At 36.9% G+C, this 20069-nt stretch overlaps 1 protein-coding gene across 2 annotated transcripts in view; it reads left to right on the forward strand.

Moving 5' to 3' along the window:
• The window catches only part of ARHGAP24 (Rho GTPase activating protein 24), a 512790-nt gene that overhangs the window by 449747 nt on the left and 42974 nt on the right, over window positions 1-20069 (forward strand). For both annotated transcript variants that reach the window (XM_047091777.1, XM_047091778.1), the window contains one exon: window positions 12006-12213. In XM_047091777.1, coding sequence (XP_046947733.1) covers window positions 12006-12213 — 208 coding nt within the window. The remainder of the gene's footprint in view (window positions 1-12005; window positions 12214-20069) is intronic.

Raw genomic sequence — 20069 nt, forward strand, 5'->3', positions numbered from 1 at the left:
AATTTAATGTCATATATAGTAAGCTAATAATTTAATCAGGAGCAGACATGAGTAACATCTAAAGTTCTTTCTCCCTTTTTTCTTTGATCTGCTACCTATTAACCCTTTCTACTTACTAACCAACAAAAGAGAAAAGAAAACAAAGTAAGAAAAAAACCCTTGTATAAAGCAAAATATAGCAGGAACTTTTAAGATTAAACCTTATTCTTTCTGAGTCCTTCCCTTTGAGCACTTGAGATCTGCCTATGATCATTATCATACATTATTAGCAAGGAATTCAGGTATTCATTTATATTCCTCTCTCATCCACAAAGGTAATTAAGGGAGAGATACTTGTCTCATATTTTATAGATCTATAGAGATTTCAAGGTTACTGTTAAGACTGCATCATTGACAGAGAATTTGATAACAATAGAAACTGAGAAAAGCTAGGGAGTAATTGCTTAAGGACATGTTCTCGTTTTCTAGCTCTTCCTGCTCTCAGCAACTAAATTGAGTTTATCCAAACTCACAGAGAAAGTCTACTTTTCCAGCCTATTGCTGCTCATTTGTAACATGAGATGTTCTGGGGGCAATTAATATATCTTTGAAGCACATGGCAAGATGTTTTTGACCTTTCTCCACCTCCTCTCCAATAGTGGAGTATAGCCTATCTTCAAGGATCCTAAGACTGCTGATCATGCCCTCTTCCCAACAAGGGAAGGCATTGCCTGCAAAGAGAATCCCCATGGGCTGGCAAATGGCCCCCACAGGAGTGGGTTCTATCTATCTGTCATCTCCTGTGGGTTAATTTTAAACTATTGTCCTTTTCTATGCAAAGTCTTGGTAACCTGAGGAATGTTTAGCATGTGAGTCAAGGATTAACAGATTTCTAATTTACAAAACTGTATTCTGGTTTCTGTCAGAACCATAAAGGAGGGGAGGAACAGGAAGCATCAAGCCGTTTTAAGTTTCCTTCCCTTTTAGCCAGAGCCAGCGGCACACCAGCCTCTTGTTCCCTGGCTGCAGGACGACAATTATGCAGAGAGGCTCTGGGAGAGAAGCTGCTTCTGTGTGTGCAGCACTAATCACTCCAGCCTGCAGTGGCGTGACTCACTGGGGGTGGGGGGGGTGGGGGGAGGAAGGCAGGGGGAGGAAGGGGGGAGGGAGGGGTTTACATCTTTGTTTAAGGTCCTGCATGGAAAAGAATGAACTTTTCTTTCAATCCTGGGTCCCTGAACCATGCTACCTTAAGAGGAGAGTGTTCTTTTGTGCTTTGTTTAATCCCCTGGGCACTCAAGTAGTTGGAGAAGTGGACCTGTTTCTGCGTTCCTCAACCAAGCCTGTTGGAGAGCATCAGCTTAAGTTATTTCAATGAAAGTAAAAGGGGGAGTGCATGATTCATGGAAAAGCACCCAGAAGCAAAGAATGCTGATGTGTCTGCTTTTCCTGATCCACATTTAAAGCATATTTTTTTTTACCGTTGTCAGGGGTAGGCCAACAGCAGAGAAGACTCGCAGCTTTAGAAATGCCCTTGAATGAAGTGCGGAGTTGAGTTAAAGTTTCCAGAGGCCTGGTGATAATGGAGCCTGCATGCTGGGCAGGCTGTAACTAAATTCTCAAGGTTGCTTTCTCTTCCAGACCCCTTTGGTCCCTTACTGTCCTTTTCATCTCTCCATTTCTTTGTCTGGATACTAATAAAGATCACTGAAAATGCTTTCCCAGTGGTTTAAAAAATGTAGGAACTGATAAACATCTATTAGGCAGGATGCTGGGGGGATAGCAGTGCTTTGGATTTATGTTCCGGAGAGATAATGGTTACAATGTATTTTTATCCTGTTGATTTTGAAACTATGTATGTAATTTTTCTTTTACCTCTGTAAGACTAATGTGTGATATGCAAAGCAGCGTAAGCAACCTTTTGATTACCGACTACTTTGGTTCCTGAATGTTAGTGTTAATTTCTAGACACAATAGGGCAGCTAGCTAGTTTAAGGATGTTATGCTCATGGGACACACTGAAGGAAACTCTATCTTGTTTTTGTTTGTGTGTTTGATTTCCTGAGTTGCTCTGTCTTAGAGATAAGTTATCATTAATTATCTAGAGCTTTCCCCTACACCGTAACCAGTCACTGGTCATGAAATTGTTGCTTCTTCCTTCTTCATAGACTTCCAGCTCCTTTTATGTTTCCATCATCTGAGTTCTCTGTGCCTTTATTGCTTCATGCACACAACTTATTTCAACCTAAGAAGTGGCTCTTCAAGACAGCATCCATCCTCACTTGTTTCCAACCTAATGTTCTTCACAAATTCCTACAACACACAGGCTATTTGTAAAGCATTGACCAGTTGGTATTCCTGAAATAGAGAGAGCAGGAGAAGACAGAGAAAATTCCAGGCAGGCTCTGCACTGATAGTGCACAGCCTGATGCAGGGCTTGAACTCATGAACCATGAGATCATGACCTGAGCCGAGACCAAGAGTCAGACACTTAACCAACTAAGGCACCCAGGCACCCCTCAAACATTTTGATGAGTCCCTATTGCTCCCAGGAGGAACTCCTAACTGTTTCGTGTAATTATCAAGGCCTTATAACCACATCCATCTATTCCCTGGAGAATAAACTCCCAATTCCCCAGACTGTCCCACTCTTTCTTCCTAAACATATATCCTGTGCCAGGCCTTTGCTTTTTTTTCATTATGCTATGACACTGTCTGTTCAAACTTTGTACTTCCTTCTAGACATTGCTGGGTCTTATTTCTTCATCAAGCCTTCTTTATTGACCCAAGCCTTCTGTGTAGCCCGTATATTTCTTAAATGCTGCCACCTGACTGCCTTATCTTCCTAGCCATCTTGAAGTACTTTATACACACTTAGGGGTGCCTGGGTGGCTCAGTCAGTTAAGCATCCAACTCTTGATTTCAGCTCAGGTCATGATCTCACAGTTCGTGGGTTTGAGCCTGCATCAGGCTCTGTGCTGATATCATGGACCCTGCTTGGGATTCTCTCTCTCTGCCCCTCCCCTGCTTGTGCTCTCTTTCTCTCAAAATAATAATAAATAAGTGAATATTTTTTTTAAAGTCCTTTATACACATTAGTGGTAAAAGATAGATGATAAATAGATGATAGAGATAGAGATAGATGGAGATAGAGCTACGCATAGACGTAGACATAGACATAGATTTGTTTACTTCTTCCCAGAGTAAAGAATGGCAATAGGCCTATTCAATTAAGGATTCAAGGTTTCTTGCAAATTAGTGAAGTACAGTATTATTATGTATCTTTTCCTACAGGTCCATGAGCAATAATGAATTAAAATAGGCTGTCTTTGTCATGGTTATGAATAAAACCAACATTTTCTTTGAAGTTTATTGTATGTTGTATATATTGTAATCTCATTTATGGAAATTGATTTGTCCAAGAGAATGCTGCTATCTAAATCTATATAATTTTAAATGGTGCTATGAATGAGTTAGCTCATAAATTCATAATATCAAAATTTTATGGAGCATGTACCAAGTTATTCTGGAGTTGAGTAGGCAAAAAGCTTGCCTTGAATCTATGAGTTCACATACTCCTTGAAGATAAAGGAACATAAATAATTACTCTGTGATAAGCACTACAACAAATCGTACATAAAGGCTGAGGAGTTCATGAACAAAAGACTGACCATGGTCTTATCTGGAATGGCAGTGATTCATCTGCACTATATAAAATCAGATTTAATAATTTAGATAGAAATCAGATTGAGACATTTTCTCCATATTATCCTAAGAGAGTGGTCAGTATGCCTATGGGAAAAAAAAAATGACGACATTGAATTAATGTAACATAGTGTAACAGGAAGACTTTTAGAATGGTACAGACCTGTGTTTGTATCCCTAGACCTGCCACTTTTTAGATGTGTGTCCTCAGGTCACCTAGCATCTCTGAATCAGTTTGTAGAAGGGAAGTCTCCTTGCAGAATATGTGTGAGTGGTCAAATAAGAAAATACATGTAAATTGCATGTCTTGGTCTACTGGTGTGAGATCTAGGCCACTGGGCCACTATGCTGACATTATTACACTTCTTAGGTTTTCTAAGTCTTTCTTTTTCCCCTTCCTTCTCCACTCTGACTACAAAAAGAGTCATGATTCTATGGGACACCTGGGTGGCTCAGTTGGTTAATCATTCGACTTCAGCTTAGGTCATGATCTGAGGATTTGTGAGTTCGAGCCCCACATCAGGCTCTATGCTGACAGCTCAGAGCCTGGAACCTGCTTTGGATTCTGTGTCTCCCTATCTCTCTGTCCCTCCCCTGCTAACGCTCTGTCTCTGTCTGTCTCTCAAAAATGAATAAACGTTAACAAAATTTTAAAAAAATTGTACCAAACATTCGCTGGTTATTATAGACTCAGACCTCCTTGGATTACAAGTTTACTATCCATATAAGATTTTTTGGTTACTTAGAAAGTGTTGGCGACAGACTGAAGTAAACTTTGGCTCTTTGTTTCTTAGTTCTGGACTAAATTGGATGTCTTTTATTTTGATTGTGTATAAATGACTTACCTCATTAATTCATAATATCAAAATTTTATGCAACATGTACCAAGTGATTCTGGAGTTGAGTAGGCAGAGTTGTGTGTCCCCTCTAAATTCCTGTGTTGAAAACCAAATGCCTAAGGTGATGGTATTAGGAAGTGATTTGGTCGTGAGAGTGGAACTCTTATGAATAGGATCAGTGCCTTGCTTGGTAAAAGGGCTCCAGAGAGCTCTTTCACTCCTTCCTATGCTGTCACTTGAGAATGCAACCAGAAATGGATAGTTTGCAACCCAGAAGAGGGCTGTCCCCAGAACCCAACTGTACTGGTCTGATCTCAGACTTCCAGCCTCCAGAACTGTGAGAAATAAATTTCGGTTGTGTAAAAACTACTCAGACAGTGTATAAGCTACTGACTGTTCTGTAACAGCAGCCTGACTGCACTAAGACACACAGACAAACTCTCTTGTTTATGTCCCTGGAACTTAATACCAAAGTGGGTAAGGATTGAGGGCTCCATAAATGTCTGTGAAATTAATGTGTGCATTAAAACAAAACACTTGCTCAGTGATGGAAATGAGTGAATGATTCCAATGTAAAATGACATTCATCAGTAATTCTCAGGCTGTGGCACTGATATCTATAAAATCCTGAAAACAAAACAAAACAAAAAAGCTGTGGTGTGCTGATGAAAAGCCAGAAGTTAAACAACTTTTCAGTTATTACTCAAATTCCCTGCTGTCAGTGATTTTTTCCGATTTCCACCCTTTTCTTCCTAGAGATGATTAAGCCATATAGAGAATTTGCTTTTACTTATCCTTCTGCTTACTGCAATCCTGCTGCAGAATAAGTCTTGGTATCACCAGGTTTATAACAATTTTCATTTAAAGGTGTACATTCAACCATGATATATAGACAAATCAAAATAAAAGTCATTCAATTTAGTCCAGAACTGAGAAACAAAGACAGCCAAAGTTTACCTCAGTCTGTTGCCAATACCTTCTAAGTAATCAAAAAATCTTACATGGATAGAAAACTTGTAATCCAAGGAGGTCCAAATCTATAATAACCAGTGAATGTTTGGTAGAATATTGAGTCTTTTTGTAGTCAGAGTGGAGAAGGAAGGGAAAAAAGAAAGGTTTACAGAATAAGTTTCCCTAGGCTGACTCATGATGGCAAAATCTACCTTCCGTAAGGATGTCTGAAGATATGATAAGTTATATTGCATTTAGGAAACAGCTAATAGTCCAGCATGTTGTTTGTGAGCAAGCAGTAGAAATGAAGGTGGATATGGCCAGTGTCTGTCACACAGTGGGTGCTACCTAAACATTTGTTGATTGAATGGTGGATAAAGAAGCAGAGTTCAGATTGTGGAGACTTGGTATTTCATGAAAAAGGGTTTGGTTGGCCAATGGGCACCAAGGGAAGACATGAAGCAAAGAAATGTCATGATCCAATTTAAATGTTATGAAGATCATCATGACAGCACTTGCCTGAAATGAGTACACTGCTCTTTGAACTCAAGTAAGAAACATTAAAGATCTGGCCTAAAGTAGTGGCAGTGAGTTTGGAAGGGACCCATGTGGTGATTCAATTGGGATCAGGAAGGAAGGAGGAATCTAGGTTGACTCTCAGATGGAACTTCAAATGTTTGGGGGGATAACTGGAACTGAATACCAAAATCAGGATTATAGGAAATAGAGCAGGTTTTCAAGAAAAGGTGACTTTGTTTAAGAAATTCTGAGTTTGGGGATGTTTTGAGATACCCATGTTGAGGTATCTCATGGACACTTAGAAATCCAATGCTAAGGGTCACAAGAGCAGCCCAAATTGAGATACGAATCTGGGAATAATTGATAGACAGTGAGATTAAATGTCAAGCAAAGAAGTTGTGTCAAATAGAGAAAAATAGGGCTGAGGACAGAACCCAGAGGACAAATAGATTTATGATAAGTGTGTAGCAAGTAGCATAGTCAAGAAGGAGATTGATAAGAATATTCTGTAAGGCAAGAGTTATGTAACACATGAGAAGAATAAGAGAAGAGTGGCATTGACCATTTTAAAGGAAGTGAGGCATAAAGTAATATAAAAAATAAATCTGGCTTTCAGTACTTTGGCAACTAGAAAGTTGTTGGTGACTATATAAAAAGCTCTTTTAGTAGAATGACAATGTCAGAGTCCAAATTGCAATAGATTGGCAAAAAGGTAGAAAGTGACGAAATGGAGCCAGAGTTACAACTTGGAATCAAGGAGCAAAAATAATAAATTATTGCAAGGTACAGAAGGTCCAAGAAGGTTTGGCCTTGTGTTTGCTTATTCATTTTTAATATGAGTGGAATTGGAATATATTTACCTTATCACACTCAGTAACTTCACAAGCTGCCTCTAGATAAAGAGTATATATATCACACATAAAAGAGGAACCTCACACATCCTGAAGGAGATTTAGATATCTCTCTCTCTCTCTCTGTCTCTCTTTCTCTCCCTCTCCTCTCTCTCTTTCTGTCTCCAGTTGGAACAGCTTCTCACAGGTGTAATAAAATCACCTGTGTAATTTACTTTCTCAGTCCAGTGAAAAGTCACCTCCTTGGTGATGCTTCATGACACCATCAATGTATTTCCAAGAGAAGTACACATGATGTGCCTTTATCACCCAGAAATTCCAGGGATGGTTTTGTTAGGGACTGCAAAACCTTCTTAGGAATTTAAATGAACATAGCTAGAACTGTTTGCATGACTCAAAAAACAAGGTATATTCCTGTTAATCATCTACTAGTCAATGTGTCCTTTTCCCCGTGCTGCTAGTTGGAGATAGTCTTGTGACCTTTGTGCTGTCTTGTTAATCTTAAAATTTGAAGTTTCGCTGTTTCTTCAATAAAAGTCTTAAACAAAACAGCTTAAAAAATGTTCTCTAACTTTCCACACAAAACAACATGCTCATAGACAACATTGATTTACATCTACCATTGTAAGACAGATGTTTGGGACATTCTATTTTCAATGCCACAAAATGGGAAGCTTGTGTCTATTATAACCATTTCCTAATTCTTTGCAAAACCAGATTTACAGCGGAAAACGATTGTTTTTCCACAGAAATTTCTGAGTATATGTATCTATCAACTATATGCTTTAACTCTTTTGCATATTATATTGCTAAATAGTCTTAGATCTCTACATAGAGGAAATAATTTCCTTGGACAGAACGCACAAGATGTTCAGAGTTTTCTCCTCCATTTTTTTTTCCTGACCTTCTTCAAAATTTGCATTTTTCTCAGCAGAAATCACTCCTCCTCATGTGATGACAGAAATTTAGGTCAGAAAGCTGGTAAATAGCAAGATTTTTCCTCAAGAACTCATTTTTCAGCTATTATACACACAGTGCAGTATTGTGTAATAGATACAGAATGGCTCTGAAATCCAACAGCCTTGAAGAAATCTTGGTTCCATAATTTTTTACTAGCTATGTAACATTCAGCAAATTACTTAACTTTTCTGTGCTTCAGTCCTTTCCTTGGTAAAATAGTGGTGCCCACCTCAGAGTGCTGTGAGCTTTTTAAATGAGAGAAATACTGGTAAACCACTTGTACCCATGCCTGGAATACATAAGTACATCTTAGCTGTTAGAACTCTCTATGGCACAGAAAAGGTACTCTATTTTATTCATTTTTAGAATTTACTAATATTTTAAATTACTAGAAAATGAAGACATATGATAATTGTGATTAAATAAAGAGGAAGAAGACTCGTATTCGGGAATGAGTGAAGGTTTAAGGCTGAATAAATCTGAATATGGACTTTCATTCTGACACTTGGTGTTGTGTAACTAACCTTGGGCTATTTGTTTAATCCCCAATTTCCTCATGTATAAAATAGTTACCTTACATATTTATTATTAAAATAAGAGAATATATGTCAAAGACTTAGTATGTAATAAGTACTAAATAAATGGAAAGATGTTAGGGCTTTTGGCATTAAGTTTCTTGCTATACTTCTTAAGTATATGCTTACCACAAATGCAAGTCTGTATGTATAAAAAAAAGAGAGAGAGAGAAAGAGAGAGGGAAAGGGAGGGAGAAAGAGAAAAAGAACAGAAGGAAAGGAAGGAAGGAAGGAAGGAAGGAAGGAAGGAAAGGAACGGAAAGGAGGAAGGAAGGAAAGAAGGAAGGAAACAAAGAAAGAGAAAAAGAAAGAAAGAAAGAAAGAAAGAAAGAAAGAAAGAAAGAAAGAAAGAAAGAAAGAGAAAGAGAGAGAATAGATATAAAGCAAAGCTTACTGCTTTATCTCGTTCCTAAGTTGTTAGGGAAAAAATAAACCCTGGAAATTTTAAGAAGAGAGTGTTGACTGTTTTTTATTACTGTATGAAACAAAATATTGGAAGTTTGGTTCTCATTTGTAGCACACATAGATGTTGAATTGTAACATCTTTAATAGATTTTCTGCTGGATTTCGAGAGAAACTTTAGATAATATATTTATCAATTTAAAACAATGAGGGAAAAACTACAGATGCATAAGATGTATTCCCAGATGTCAACATTGTTATTTTTAAAACTGAACTTTTAGTGCCTTTAAAAGGCTATTTTCTGAATTTTGGCAGAATAAAATCCAAACTTCCCAGCCAAATAAGCATCAAAGAACTCCACAGAAAAAGAGTCAGTATTCTCCGTTCATAACCAATCTCATAGCCAGTCTTCAAATTTTGTTATTAAAATGCTAAAATACCTTCAAAATCATTATTATCACTTATTGAGCTAGAATTCACAATGATGTAAGTAACAGAAAACTCAGCTAACAGTGATTAAACATGCATTTTTCTCACATTAAAAAAATCATAAAGAAGATGCTTCTGTTATTGGGTCAGTGGTTCAATGATTTCATCCCTCTTGTCTCTGAATCTTTCAACCTTTCCCTCATGAATGATTATCTAATGATCAAAAGATGACTCTTAGATTAGTAAAGAGCATGTCCAAGTTCATGATAGGATAAAGGAGTGATTGGCAATTCCAGCTGTCTTCCTCTTTCATCAAACAACAGCAGCAACAACAAAAACAACAACAAAGCCTTCCTAGAGACTCTAGAAGGCTTCTTAAAAAGTGGGAGAGGTATTTAATTTTCCATCCCCTAAAATGGAAATGACAAGAGAAAATGGGGGTATGAATGTCTGTTGAGTTAGCAAACAATGTTTGACACACCATTGAGAAGCTGCTTGTTGGAAAGCCCGCAGTTGACTAGATAGAACCATTACCTACATTAATTTTCCTGCCCTTAGAAGATGCCATTTTCTAATTTTGCTTTCAATGTATTTGAACTTTAATATTAGTTCAGTCAACCTTTTTTCCTAAAAGGAAATTAATTCCATTAATGCTAGATCTGATATCAGGTGTTGAATAGTTTGGTTTGTTGTTGTGTTATTGTTTCTAGCAGGGCTGAAAATATTCTCTTCGGTAGCAGTGTTTATTGCTTGGCATGTGATGGTTTTGCACTGCTGAATCCATACATAAATTATTTTACAGATAGGGAGGTAAAACATGTGTTCTTATTGTCAAATTCTTAGCCTAATGTTTTCAAAATAATTCTCCAAGTGTTCTGGAGTCTCACATAATTTCAACATGCAACACTAATTTTTCTTTCCCTTTTATGAAATCAGTAGACCATTAAAACTATTTAGTGATATTCATCCCATCTGGGAACATTGGAGTGACATTTGCTTTGGCTTTTCCTACATTTTTTTTTCATAAGTTGATCATTTTTGCCAAGCTACCACCTTATATTAATATATTTTAGAGGCATTGTTTTTCTTTCTCTTTCTCTTTCTCTTTTTCTCTTTCTCTTTCTTTCTCTTTCTCTTTCTCTTTCTCTTTCTCTTTCTCTTTCTTTCTCTTTCTCTTTCTCTTTCCCTCCCTTTCTCTTTTGAGAAGAACCAATACAATGTCATTCTTTTTTGGAAAGAAGAAAAGTTTACAGCACATTTTGAGTAAATTAGTGTAAAGAAAGGCTCAGTGCAAAGCATAAGAGACTGTTAAAAACTGAGAACAAACTGAGGGTTGATGGGGGGTGGGAGGGAGGGGAGGGTGGGTGATGGGTATTGAGGAGGGCACCTTTTGGGATGAGCACTGGGTGTTGTATGGAAACCAATTTGTCAATAAATTTCATATATATAAAAAAAAAAAAAAAGAAAGGCTCAGTGGACTAACTGGTAGAACACCAGCTTATAATGGAGTCCACAGCTAGGGCATCACTGGGTCTCACCTTTGTGCAACTTGACCCAGATGATAGCACTGTTGTCCTCTTCGCACATACAGCCCACTATTTGATTATTGGTGACAGAAGGAACAATATTAGGGTCTTCCTTGGTGCCCAACATGGTCTTTGGGGCTAGTATATTTTATGGGTCCAGTCCCCTCCATGCAACCATCATGGCCTCCCATGTCCAGCCCAGTCACCTGTTCATCATCAGTAGGAACACCACTTCCAGATGCCTTGGAACACACAACAGTGATTCCATTGGGACTGTGGGCCCTGAGGGCCTGCACGAACAGCGCTCCAACTCCATGACTTAATCCTGAAGCAATCACACCAACTACAAATAGCTAGAGGAATTGTTTCTTAATCAGTGGGGTAGCAAGGGTAAATCATGGATGTTCAGCTCCAAATGCATGCAGCAAGGAATTCATCCCTTGTGGTTATTTTAAAATCAGTAATAAAATTGATCAAAATTGGCCTCCTTTTTATTACCACCATGTGTTGGCAGTTCTAGACAATGTGTGATGAAATATTCCTTCCTATCTGTTAGGGTAAACCACCATGATCCCACCTCCTCACTTCTGGTATGCACTGCTTCATAGTTTAGATTTTTCCCTTTCAAATAAATTAACAGTTTAAGGTTTTAAAAGGCAAACAATGCCTGAAATATTTTATGTGGATGAAAATTCTGGGCATTTTTCCCTGGTTTTATCATCTTGATTATAATCATGGCATCATCACTTGATTGAAAACAAAAGGTGAACAAATAAATGAATAATATTTAAATTAAATGAAAATTGGATGTAAAGTTACAACTGTAACAACAGTAGAATTTGACTATTCTCTGCAGAATATTTCTGCTTTTCAATACAATTCCTTTTCCAAAATAGAAGAAAAAGAAAAGAAAACCCAAAACTAAAGTTATATTTATTGCAGTGTTTCTTACATCCAAGTGGATATCTCCAACTTTATATTTCTATTTGGTTTGGGGGTTAAATATGGAACATAGGGGGAAAGAACAGCATACAACAAATCCTTTCCATTTGAAGAATTGTATATAATGGATTTGATTCTGTAAAAATGTGAAGTACCAATTGTTACATGCTTGCCAGCATTTCAATCTTTGTTTTTCCTTAACATTGAGGGTTTTTTGTTTTTTGGGGGTTTTTTTTGTTTTGTTTTGTTTTGTGTTTTGTTTTTTTTGTTTTCAAGTAACAAAATGAAATGATTCTTCACATTCATTGTAATCCTTTATTCCTCCAGGCATTTTTGGACAGAAACTTGAAGACACTGTCCGTTATGAGAAGAGATATGGGAACCGTCTGGCTCCAATGTTGGTGGAGCAGTGTGTGGACTTTATCCGACAAAGGGGGCTGAAGGAAGAGGGTCTGTTCCGACTGCCAGGCCAGGCTAACCTCGTTAAGGAGCTCCAGGATGCCTTTGACTGTGGAGAGAAGCCATCATTTGACAGGTAGCTTTCAAGATTTTCCTAATCATCCTTCACTGAGAAATCCAAACCGAACAGAAGAGATGCAATGAGCTGAGAGGATATAACCTTAATGGATGTTGTAATAGTTTAGAATATGGATTTTATAGCCACACAAGGGTCGATTGTTTTTATTAATTTACAGAGTCAAAAATTTGACACTTTAGATGTGTTTCTCTTCCATACTTTTTGTCCCCCTTAAAACATTATTTATTCTTTTCCTTTGGAAGTAAATTAACACTCTATTAAGCTTTTGCATCAGAAAAGTGAATTTTTAAAATAGGAGTCTTTCCTGTTCAGTGTCTTCCTAATTCTCTCAGCTAAGAGATATTAAAAGTATTAATAAGCAGAGATCGGGATATTAGCAATGTAGTTACAATAACTGTTTTTAATAATAATGAAAGCATCATATTTTTAAATATATAGCTCCACCTTAATCTAGAATAGATTTATAAGGAAACAAGAAACATATAGCATGATGAAATTCAGGAAATAATGAAAGTTCCAGAAAAGAAAATATGAAGCATCCATAACTCCACTAAGAATTAAACACTTATGATAATATTTTATAAATTACCTCCTTCTCTTCACTTTTTTTAATTTAGTAGAAAATAATATTTTTTCTCCTAATATTATTAATGTAGTATAGTATAGCTGATATTTTCATATTAATATTTGAAATATCCCCAACATTCTAGTATAGTTTAACTTAATGTTTGATGATTGGCAACCTCTATAAGCATAATTTTTCACATCTAATATTTCATTCTACATGTATATTATTCATAATTATTTCAACAATTTGGATATTTATATGATCACTTTTATTACTTATATCACTTATATTTATATTATAAATAGTGTTGTAGGGGGTATACATTCACGTTAGTATTTTCTATATTTTGATAATTTCTTCAGGGAGGTTCTCAGTATTAGATTTTGTGGATAAGAACAGTCATATTATTTGAAAACTGACAATTGCATACTATTATTTCTTTGAAATCATAGAATTAGCACATGGATAGAGCCAGATCTACAGAACAAGTAGACAAGAAGACACTTGAATACATGATATGAGACAAAGGGAGCATTATTGGAAATATGGGCTTTTGCTAATAATCTAAGAAATGCACATTAAATCATTTAATGTCCTCCCACTAATCACATTAACAAAATCCTGAACAGTGATAATACTCAGTACTGGCAAGGTATGTTAAGGTAGGCACTCTGATGGCGAGAGAGCAAATTGTTGTAGTCTTTCTAAAGAAATTTGATGATATATTTCAAGACCGTTTTAGCAAGATATTCTAGTCTTAGAAAAAAGTCAGATCTGTGGAAAAAAACAAGTATAAAGTTGCTTATTACAATTTTTATAATAGTAAAAAATGAACACCAATCTATTATCTCCAGAAGTAGAGTATGGCCAATTAAATAATACTGCATTAATATAACAAAATGTTACACAATTATGAAAGTTTTAGAAAAATGCTAATTATAAAATAATAAGTGGAAATGATAAATGGAAAAATAAGACAGGATCAATTAATTGATTAAAATCCTACCTGTTTACAAAAGTATTACAGTTTATAGACATTCATAAATTATCTCTGAGAGATAAAAATTAAATGTGGAGGCAAATAAATGAATTCAAAACCAAAATCAGAGAACAAATTTCAAGAATACAGATATACTTTTGGCAGGGGTGCCCAATGTCTTATTCTATACTTTGAAAAACAACACTAAATAATAGTTGCAAATTTAAGTCTATTCACAGGATATACACAATGATTTATCTAGAAGAAATGTAATTTTTTAGCTTCAAAATTAAAAGAAATTTGTCAGTGGGATCCTCATAATAAAATATCATATAATGGGATAAATAAAACCTTTTACCATAAACTTCATGTGACATTGATAAATTTCAATGGCTTTTTCTTATATATGGCCAAAAACCACAGATGACATTATAGAAAAGTATATTTACTAAAAATTATTTTGCTATAGGCATTTATGCTTTTGGTTCTTATAACAAGATTCTCACTAATAAGAAAGAATGGAAGGATATTTTATAAATTTTAGGATACCTGTAAGAAAAGGTATGCTCTGTGAGCAATTATCTCCAAATCAGGTTCTTAATAGCTGAGCTGACGGTGAAATATTGTGCAATCTTTATGTAAAATATTATCTCACTTATAAAAAGTATTTTTTGTATAAAATGCACTAATGCATAAACAGACTGATGAAAATGTGACAAAAGATGAACATTGATTTTGTGGGATAATGACTTTTTTTTAAATATTGTGATTCCAGTAAGCACCGTTTTACAATCAGAAATTTAACCTGAACGGTCTTTTAATTACCTGTTGATATCATGCTGCATAAAAATGTCCTTAACTTTTAACTTCTAAAGAGTAATTATAGAAGCTACCTGTCAACTAGAAAAGCTATAGAAGAGAATTGCATAGAGTATTTCAATGTTAGCACAATACGGTAATGTTGCTAGCATCCTAGGAGGAAAAGGAGAGTGTCATTCATTTGCTCAGTCATTCAGTGTTTCCGGTTTCTACACTTGTATAACAAACCACCCCCAAACTTTGTGACTTAAGTAATAACAGCTGGTTATTGCTCATGGTTCTGTACTTTGGGCAGGAGTTGGCCAGGATGTGCTCATTTTTCCTGCACATGATGTTGATTCATGGAGATCAGTTAGGTCTGAAGGATACAAGATGGTTCTACTCAGATGTGCAGAGCCTTGTCTGACATAGCTAACATGGCTGAAGTCCACTTGGGCCTTTCTCTCTCCCTCTATCTCTCTCTGTAAATCTCACATCTATTATTAGAGCTGCTCTTTATATGTATGGCCTTTACCTCTAGCCGGTTAGTCAGACCTATTGACATGATACCTCAGGGTTCCAAGAAAATAAAAATGGCAGTTTGTAAGCCTCACAAGGGCTGGGTCCATATGACACTGTGTGACTTCTGGTGTAGTCTCTTGGTCAAAGCGAGTCACAAAACAGGCCAGCCTACATTTGAGGAGAAGGAAAATAAACATCATTTGATGGAAAGAGGGGTAAGCACATACAGAGAAGGAAGGATTTGTAGGAGGCTATTTTGAGAGAAAATCACTATAGCTTTAAAGTCTTGAGGGATTCCTGGGTGACTCAGTCCATTAAGCGTCTGACTTTGGCTCAGGTCATGATCTCATGGTTCGTGAGTTTGAGCCCCTCATCGGGCTCTGTAATGACAGCTCAGAGCCTGGAGCCTGCTTGGGATTCTATGTCTCCCTCTCTCTCAGCCTCTCCCCTGCCAGTGCTCTCTCTCGCTCTCTCTCTCTCTCTCTCTCAAGAATAAAGATAAAATTTAACAAAATCTTGAAATCAAGTGGAACAAATCCCCTAATTTTGTTCTTTTTCAAATTTGTTTTGCCTATTCTAGGTCATTTACGTCCTCATTTTAAAAAGATAAAGAAATTTAGCATATGCTTGTCAATGTCTACAAAAAAAAGTATGTTAGGATTTTGACTGAAATTTTATTGAATCCAGAAATCAACTGGGAGAAAATTGACATCTTAAAACTATGAAATCTTCTAATCCATAAAAATGGCCAATCTCTCCATTTCATTAGGACTTTTTGTATTTCAGCAACATTTTGTATTTTTTGATGTAAGATCTTGCTCCATTTTGTTAAATTTATCCTCAAGTATTTGCTATTTATAGATGCTCCTGTAAATAGTATTGTTTTTAATATTTAATTTTATAATTGCTCACTGCTAGATTATCCAAATACAATTGATTTTTTTATGTATAGATTTTTGTCCTACCAACTTGGCAAGTTCATTTATTAGTGCTAGCAGGATTTTTGTAGATCGCTTAGGATTTTCTACATACATAATCTTATTGACTGTACATAATGAGAGTTTTATTTCTTCCTTTGCAATATGTAGGCCTTGTATTTCTTTTTCTCACCTGCTTGTACTTGCTAAGAATTCATCTACCATAATAGTAGGTATACATACTCTTTTTGTACGTAGACGGAAGTTTTCAGTCTTTCACTATTATGTGTGATGGTAGCTATAGGTTTTTTCCTGATGACCTTTATGAAGTTAGAAAATGTCCTTTTATTTCCACTTTGGCTACAATTTTAATAACAAATGAGGATCATATTTTATAAAATCCATTTATTACAGAAATTATCTGATTCTTCCCTTTTGTTATGTTAATGTCCTGAATTACATTAATCTATTTTTGAATGTTAAACCAACTTTACATTGCTAGGATAAGCCACATTTGGTTATGATGCATTACCCTTTTTATATATTGCTGTATCTGACTTGCAAATAATTTGTTAAGGATTTGAGGACCTATATTCATCAAGGGTTTTGACCTGTAGATTTCTTATAGTATCTTTAACTAGTTTTGTTATCAGAGAAATTCTGGTCCCCATATTAGTTGGAAAGTGTCCCCCCTACCTCTATTTTCTGAAAGAGTATGTGTGTTTTGTATTATTCCCTCCATAAATATTTGGTAAAATTTACCAGTGATGTCATCTAGTCCTGACGTTGTCTTTGTGGGGAAGTTTTTAGAGATGGCTTTTCTTGGGGTGACTGGATGGCTCAGTCGATTAAGCGTCCAACTTTGGCTCAGGTCATGATGTCACAGTTTGTGAATTCGAGGCCCGTGTCAGGCTTTGTGCTGACAGCTCAAAGCCTGGAGCCTGCTTCAGATTTCATATCTCTCTCTCTCTGCCCCTCCCACCCCTCTCCCCTCCCCCCACCCCTGCTCACACTCTGCCTCTCAAAAATAAATAAACATTAAAAAAATTAAAAAAAAAAAGAGATGGGGGCACCTGGGTGGCTCAGTCAGTTGAGCCCCTGACTTCAGTTCAGGTAATGATCTCACAGCTTGTGGGTTCCAGCCCCACGTCAGACTCTGCTGACAGCTCAGAGCCTGGAGTCTGCTTTGGATTCTGTGTCTCTTTCTCTCTCTGCCCCTCCCCCCACTCGTGCACTGTCTCACTCTGTCTCTCAAAGATAAGTAAATGTAAAAAAAAAAAAAAGAGAGAGAGAGAGATGACTTTTCTAATTCTTGTGCCAGTTTTGGTGATTTGTCTCTTTCATGACATTTTCCCATTCCATATAACTTTTCAAATTTATTGTCATGAAGCTGTTTATAATATTCCTCTTTTAATAATGTCTGTAGGCTTTTTAGTAAAGTGTTCTCTTTTACTTCTGATATTAGCAATTTGTTACATCTTTTTCTCTTATTCAGTCTATCTAGATGTTATCAATTTCGTTAAACCTTAAAAAGAACCAGTTTTAGTGTCGTTGATTTTCTCTCTTTTTAAAAATTTTTCTCTTATACTCCGTTATCCTTGATAGTTGTTCTTTCCCTGGTAGTTGTTCTGTGTTTAGCCCTATAGCGTGTTACTTTCTGTAGGCTCATGTTGGTATTCAGATGAAGACAGAAGACCTGTATGTAGATTTCAAGAAGTCATTTTGTGCAAAGCTCCCTCCTCTCTAGTAGTCTACATCACAAATTCCAGCTGCTTCAAGCCCTCCAAACTGTATTCTCTGTCTTCTTAGCTCAGTGAGACTGCTGTTTTCTATTTAGGGTTCCCATCCCTGTCCCAGGCTCTGGTAAATGACAATGTGCAAGGCTGGAGTAATTGTAACACTTACCTCATTTGATTCCATACTCTCAAGGGTCACATTTTTGTATGATTGTCCAGTATCTTAAAAACAGTTGTTTCATATAATCTAGGTTTTTTTTTCATTTTTTAAATACTTTTTAAATGTTTATTTGTTTTTGAGAGACAGAAAGAGACAGAGCACAAGCAGGGTAGGGCCAGAGAGAGAGAGAGAGAGAGAGAGAGAAACACAGAATCCTAAGCAGGCTCAAGGCTCCGAGCCATCAGTACAGAGCCCAACGCGGGGCTCAAACTCACAAACCGCAAGATGATGACCTGAGCCAAAGTTGGATGCTCAACGGACTGAGCCACTGAGGCGCCCCTAGTTTTCTCATTTTTAATAGCAGATATGGTATCTGTTTACTCTGTGAGGACTGTGAGCAGATTCTCATCCATAGCAGTTCTGAAATCCTGCTGGACACATGTTGTCAGGGCCCCTCCTCTGGGGGGGGGGTGGGAAATGGGCCTCAGGGTTTGGTTTTCTAACATTTGGCTCCTCTCTCTTCTTTGGGCTGCCCTCTAGACCCCTGGTTCTGCTCCATGAGACTTCTTTTATTTTTTTTTCTTCACCCCAACCCCAACAAGAAATGGCTCATTTTTCTAATTAAGTGGTTTCTTAGCCTGCTTCCTGCCCATAAAAAGTTGGGGTCTCAAAGCCTCTTTTCCTTTTGAACTGATACTGTCCCTTTTATTCCAAGTTGCCATAGTTCCTTTAAAAACCTTGGAAGTGTCCAATTATAATCTTCTCACTGAAACAAAGTCACACCCATAAGTGCATTTGTGTTAGGTCCTGCAATATTGTGTCTGTGAGTCAGAGTGCTATGGAACAATCTTAAGATTCTTTCTAAATCCTTTTGTATTGCTGAGAGAATCTGTAAGGTGCTACCCTAAGTCTTTCAGAGAAGTTCTAACCAGGAGTCTTACATTCACACCATCAGTGGGTCATGTTATTATGGCAGCACTCTGGATTTTATCTTTGCTCTGTGGCTGTTTCTTACTTTAATACTATTTTACCAGCCGGAGACACTATCCCAGGGCCACTATAGTTTCTTCAAATTCCCCTTCAGAGTTCAACAGTTTCTAATTAGCTTCATCAGGAACATTTTCTATATTTTGAGTTTCTATATTCTATATTCCGTGTCTTACAAATTTTTCCACCACTGCTTAATAAGCTTTTATTTTTCTTTAGCTTCTAAGAGCAATTTTCTCATTTCAAGTTCCAATCATCTAATAGTCCCCTTGCAACTGTCCAGACACTGCCTGGGCAAAAGTTCCAATCATCTAATAGTCCCCTTGCAACTGTCCAGACACTGCCTGGGCAAAGCCAACGCCATACCATTAGAGTTTTGTTGCATCTGCACCCAATTTCTGGATCCAGTGACTGTTTCAAGTATAGCAAACCAGTCCCAACTTTTTGGTTTAAAACAGTAGCAACCTTTCAGATTCTTCATGTGGGGAGTGTTGGCAGAGGCACGGTAACAGTTGCCATGACCTCCTGTAGGTGCAGTATCCAAATGTGGTGTCTAGGTTGGGCTGGCTGAAATGGCTGATGGTGAGTTGAGCTTCTCTTTCTCTTTGCAGTCATGCATCCTACAGAGCTTCTCTCTTTGACCAATTATTAGAACCTTTTACACAGTAGCCCAGGACTAAAAGACAATAAGAGTGGAAGCTATCAGGGCCCTTGAAGGGTGAGGCCCAGAACTGGCACGATGTCACATCCACTGAATTACCACTGGTCAAAAGTAAATCATAAGGCCAGTTCAGATCAAAAGAGATTAAAAATTGGTTCTACTTCTTGATGGAAGGAGTGACATGAATGTTATAGGGATGAGACAAATTATTGACAGTTACCTTTGTCAATCTGACAGTCCATCTCATTCATTCATTCAACAAATAATTTTGGAGAATTTAGTATGTCTTAGACCCTGTTCTATGTAAAAAAGACAAAGTCAATTCTCTTCTGGGTTTGTATCACTAGTGGTGGGGAGATGAACAGTAAGCAGTCAATATGTAAATAATTTCAAAGAATGTTAAAGTTGAGCTGCTAGTATGTTGAGTGAAGTGGTGGAAACACACGTCTCCTTCCTGGGAATATAACTTTTAGGTTTAACTTGAATGACGGGAAGAAGTTTGCCATATCTCACTGAGGAGATCAC

The sequence above is a fragment of the Lynx rufus genome, unplaced genomic scaffold (genome assembly GCF_022079265.1).
Source record: "Lynx rufus isolate CCGP_SWC_20201006 ecotype Redwood Valley unplaced genomic scaffold, mLynRuf1.p SCAF_3, whole genome shotgun sequence".
Classification (NCBI taxonomy): domain Eukaryota; kingdom Metazoa; phylum Chordata; class Mammalia; order Carnivora; family Felidae; genus Lynx; species Lynx rufus.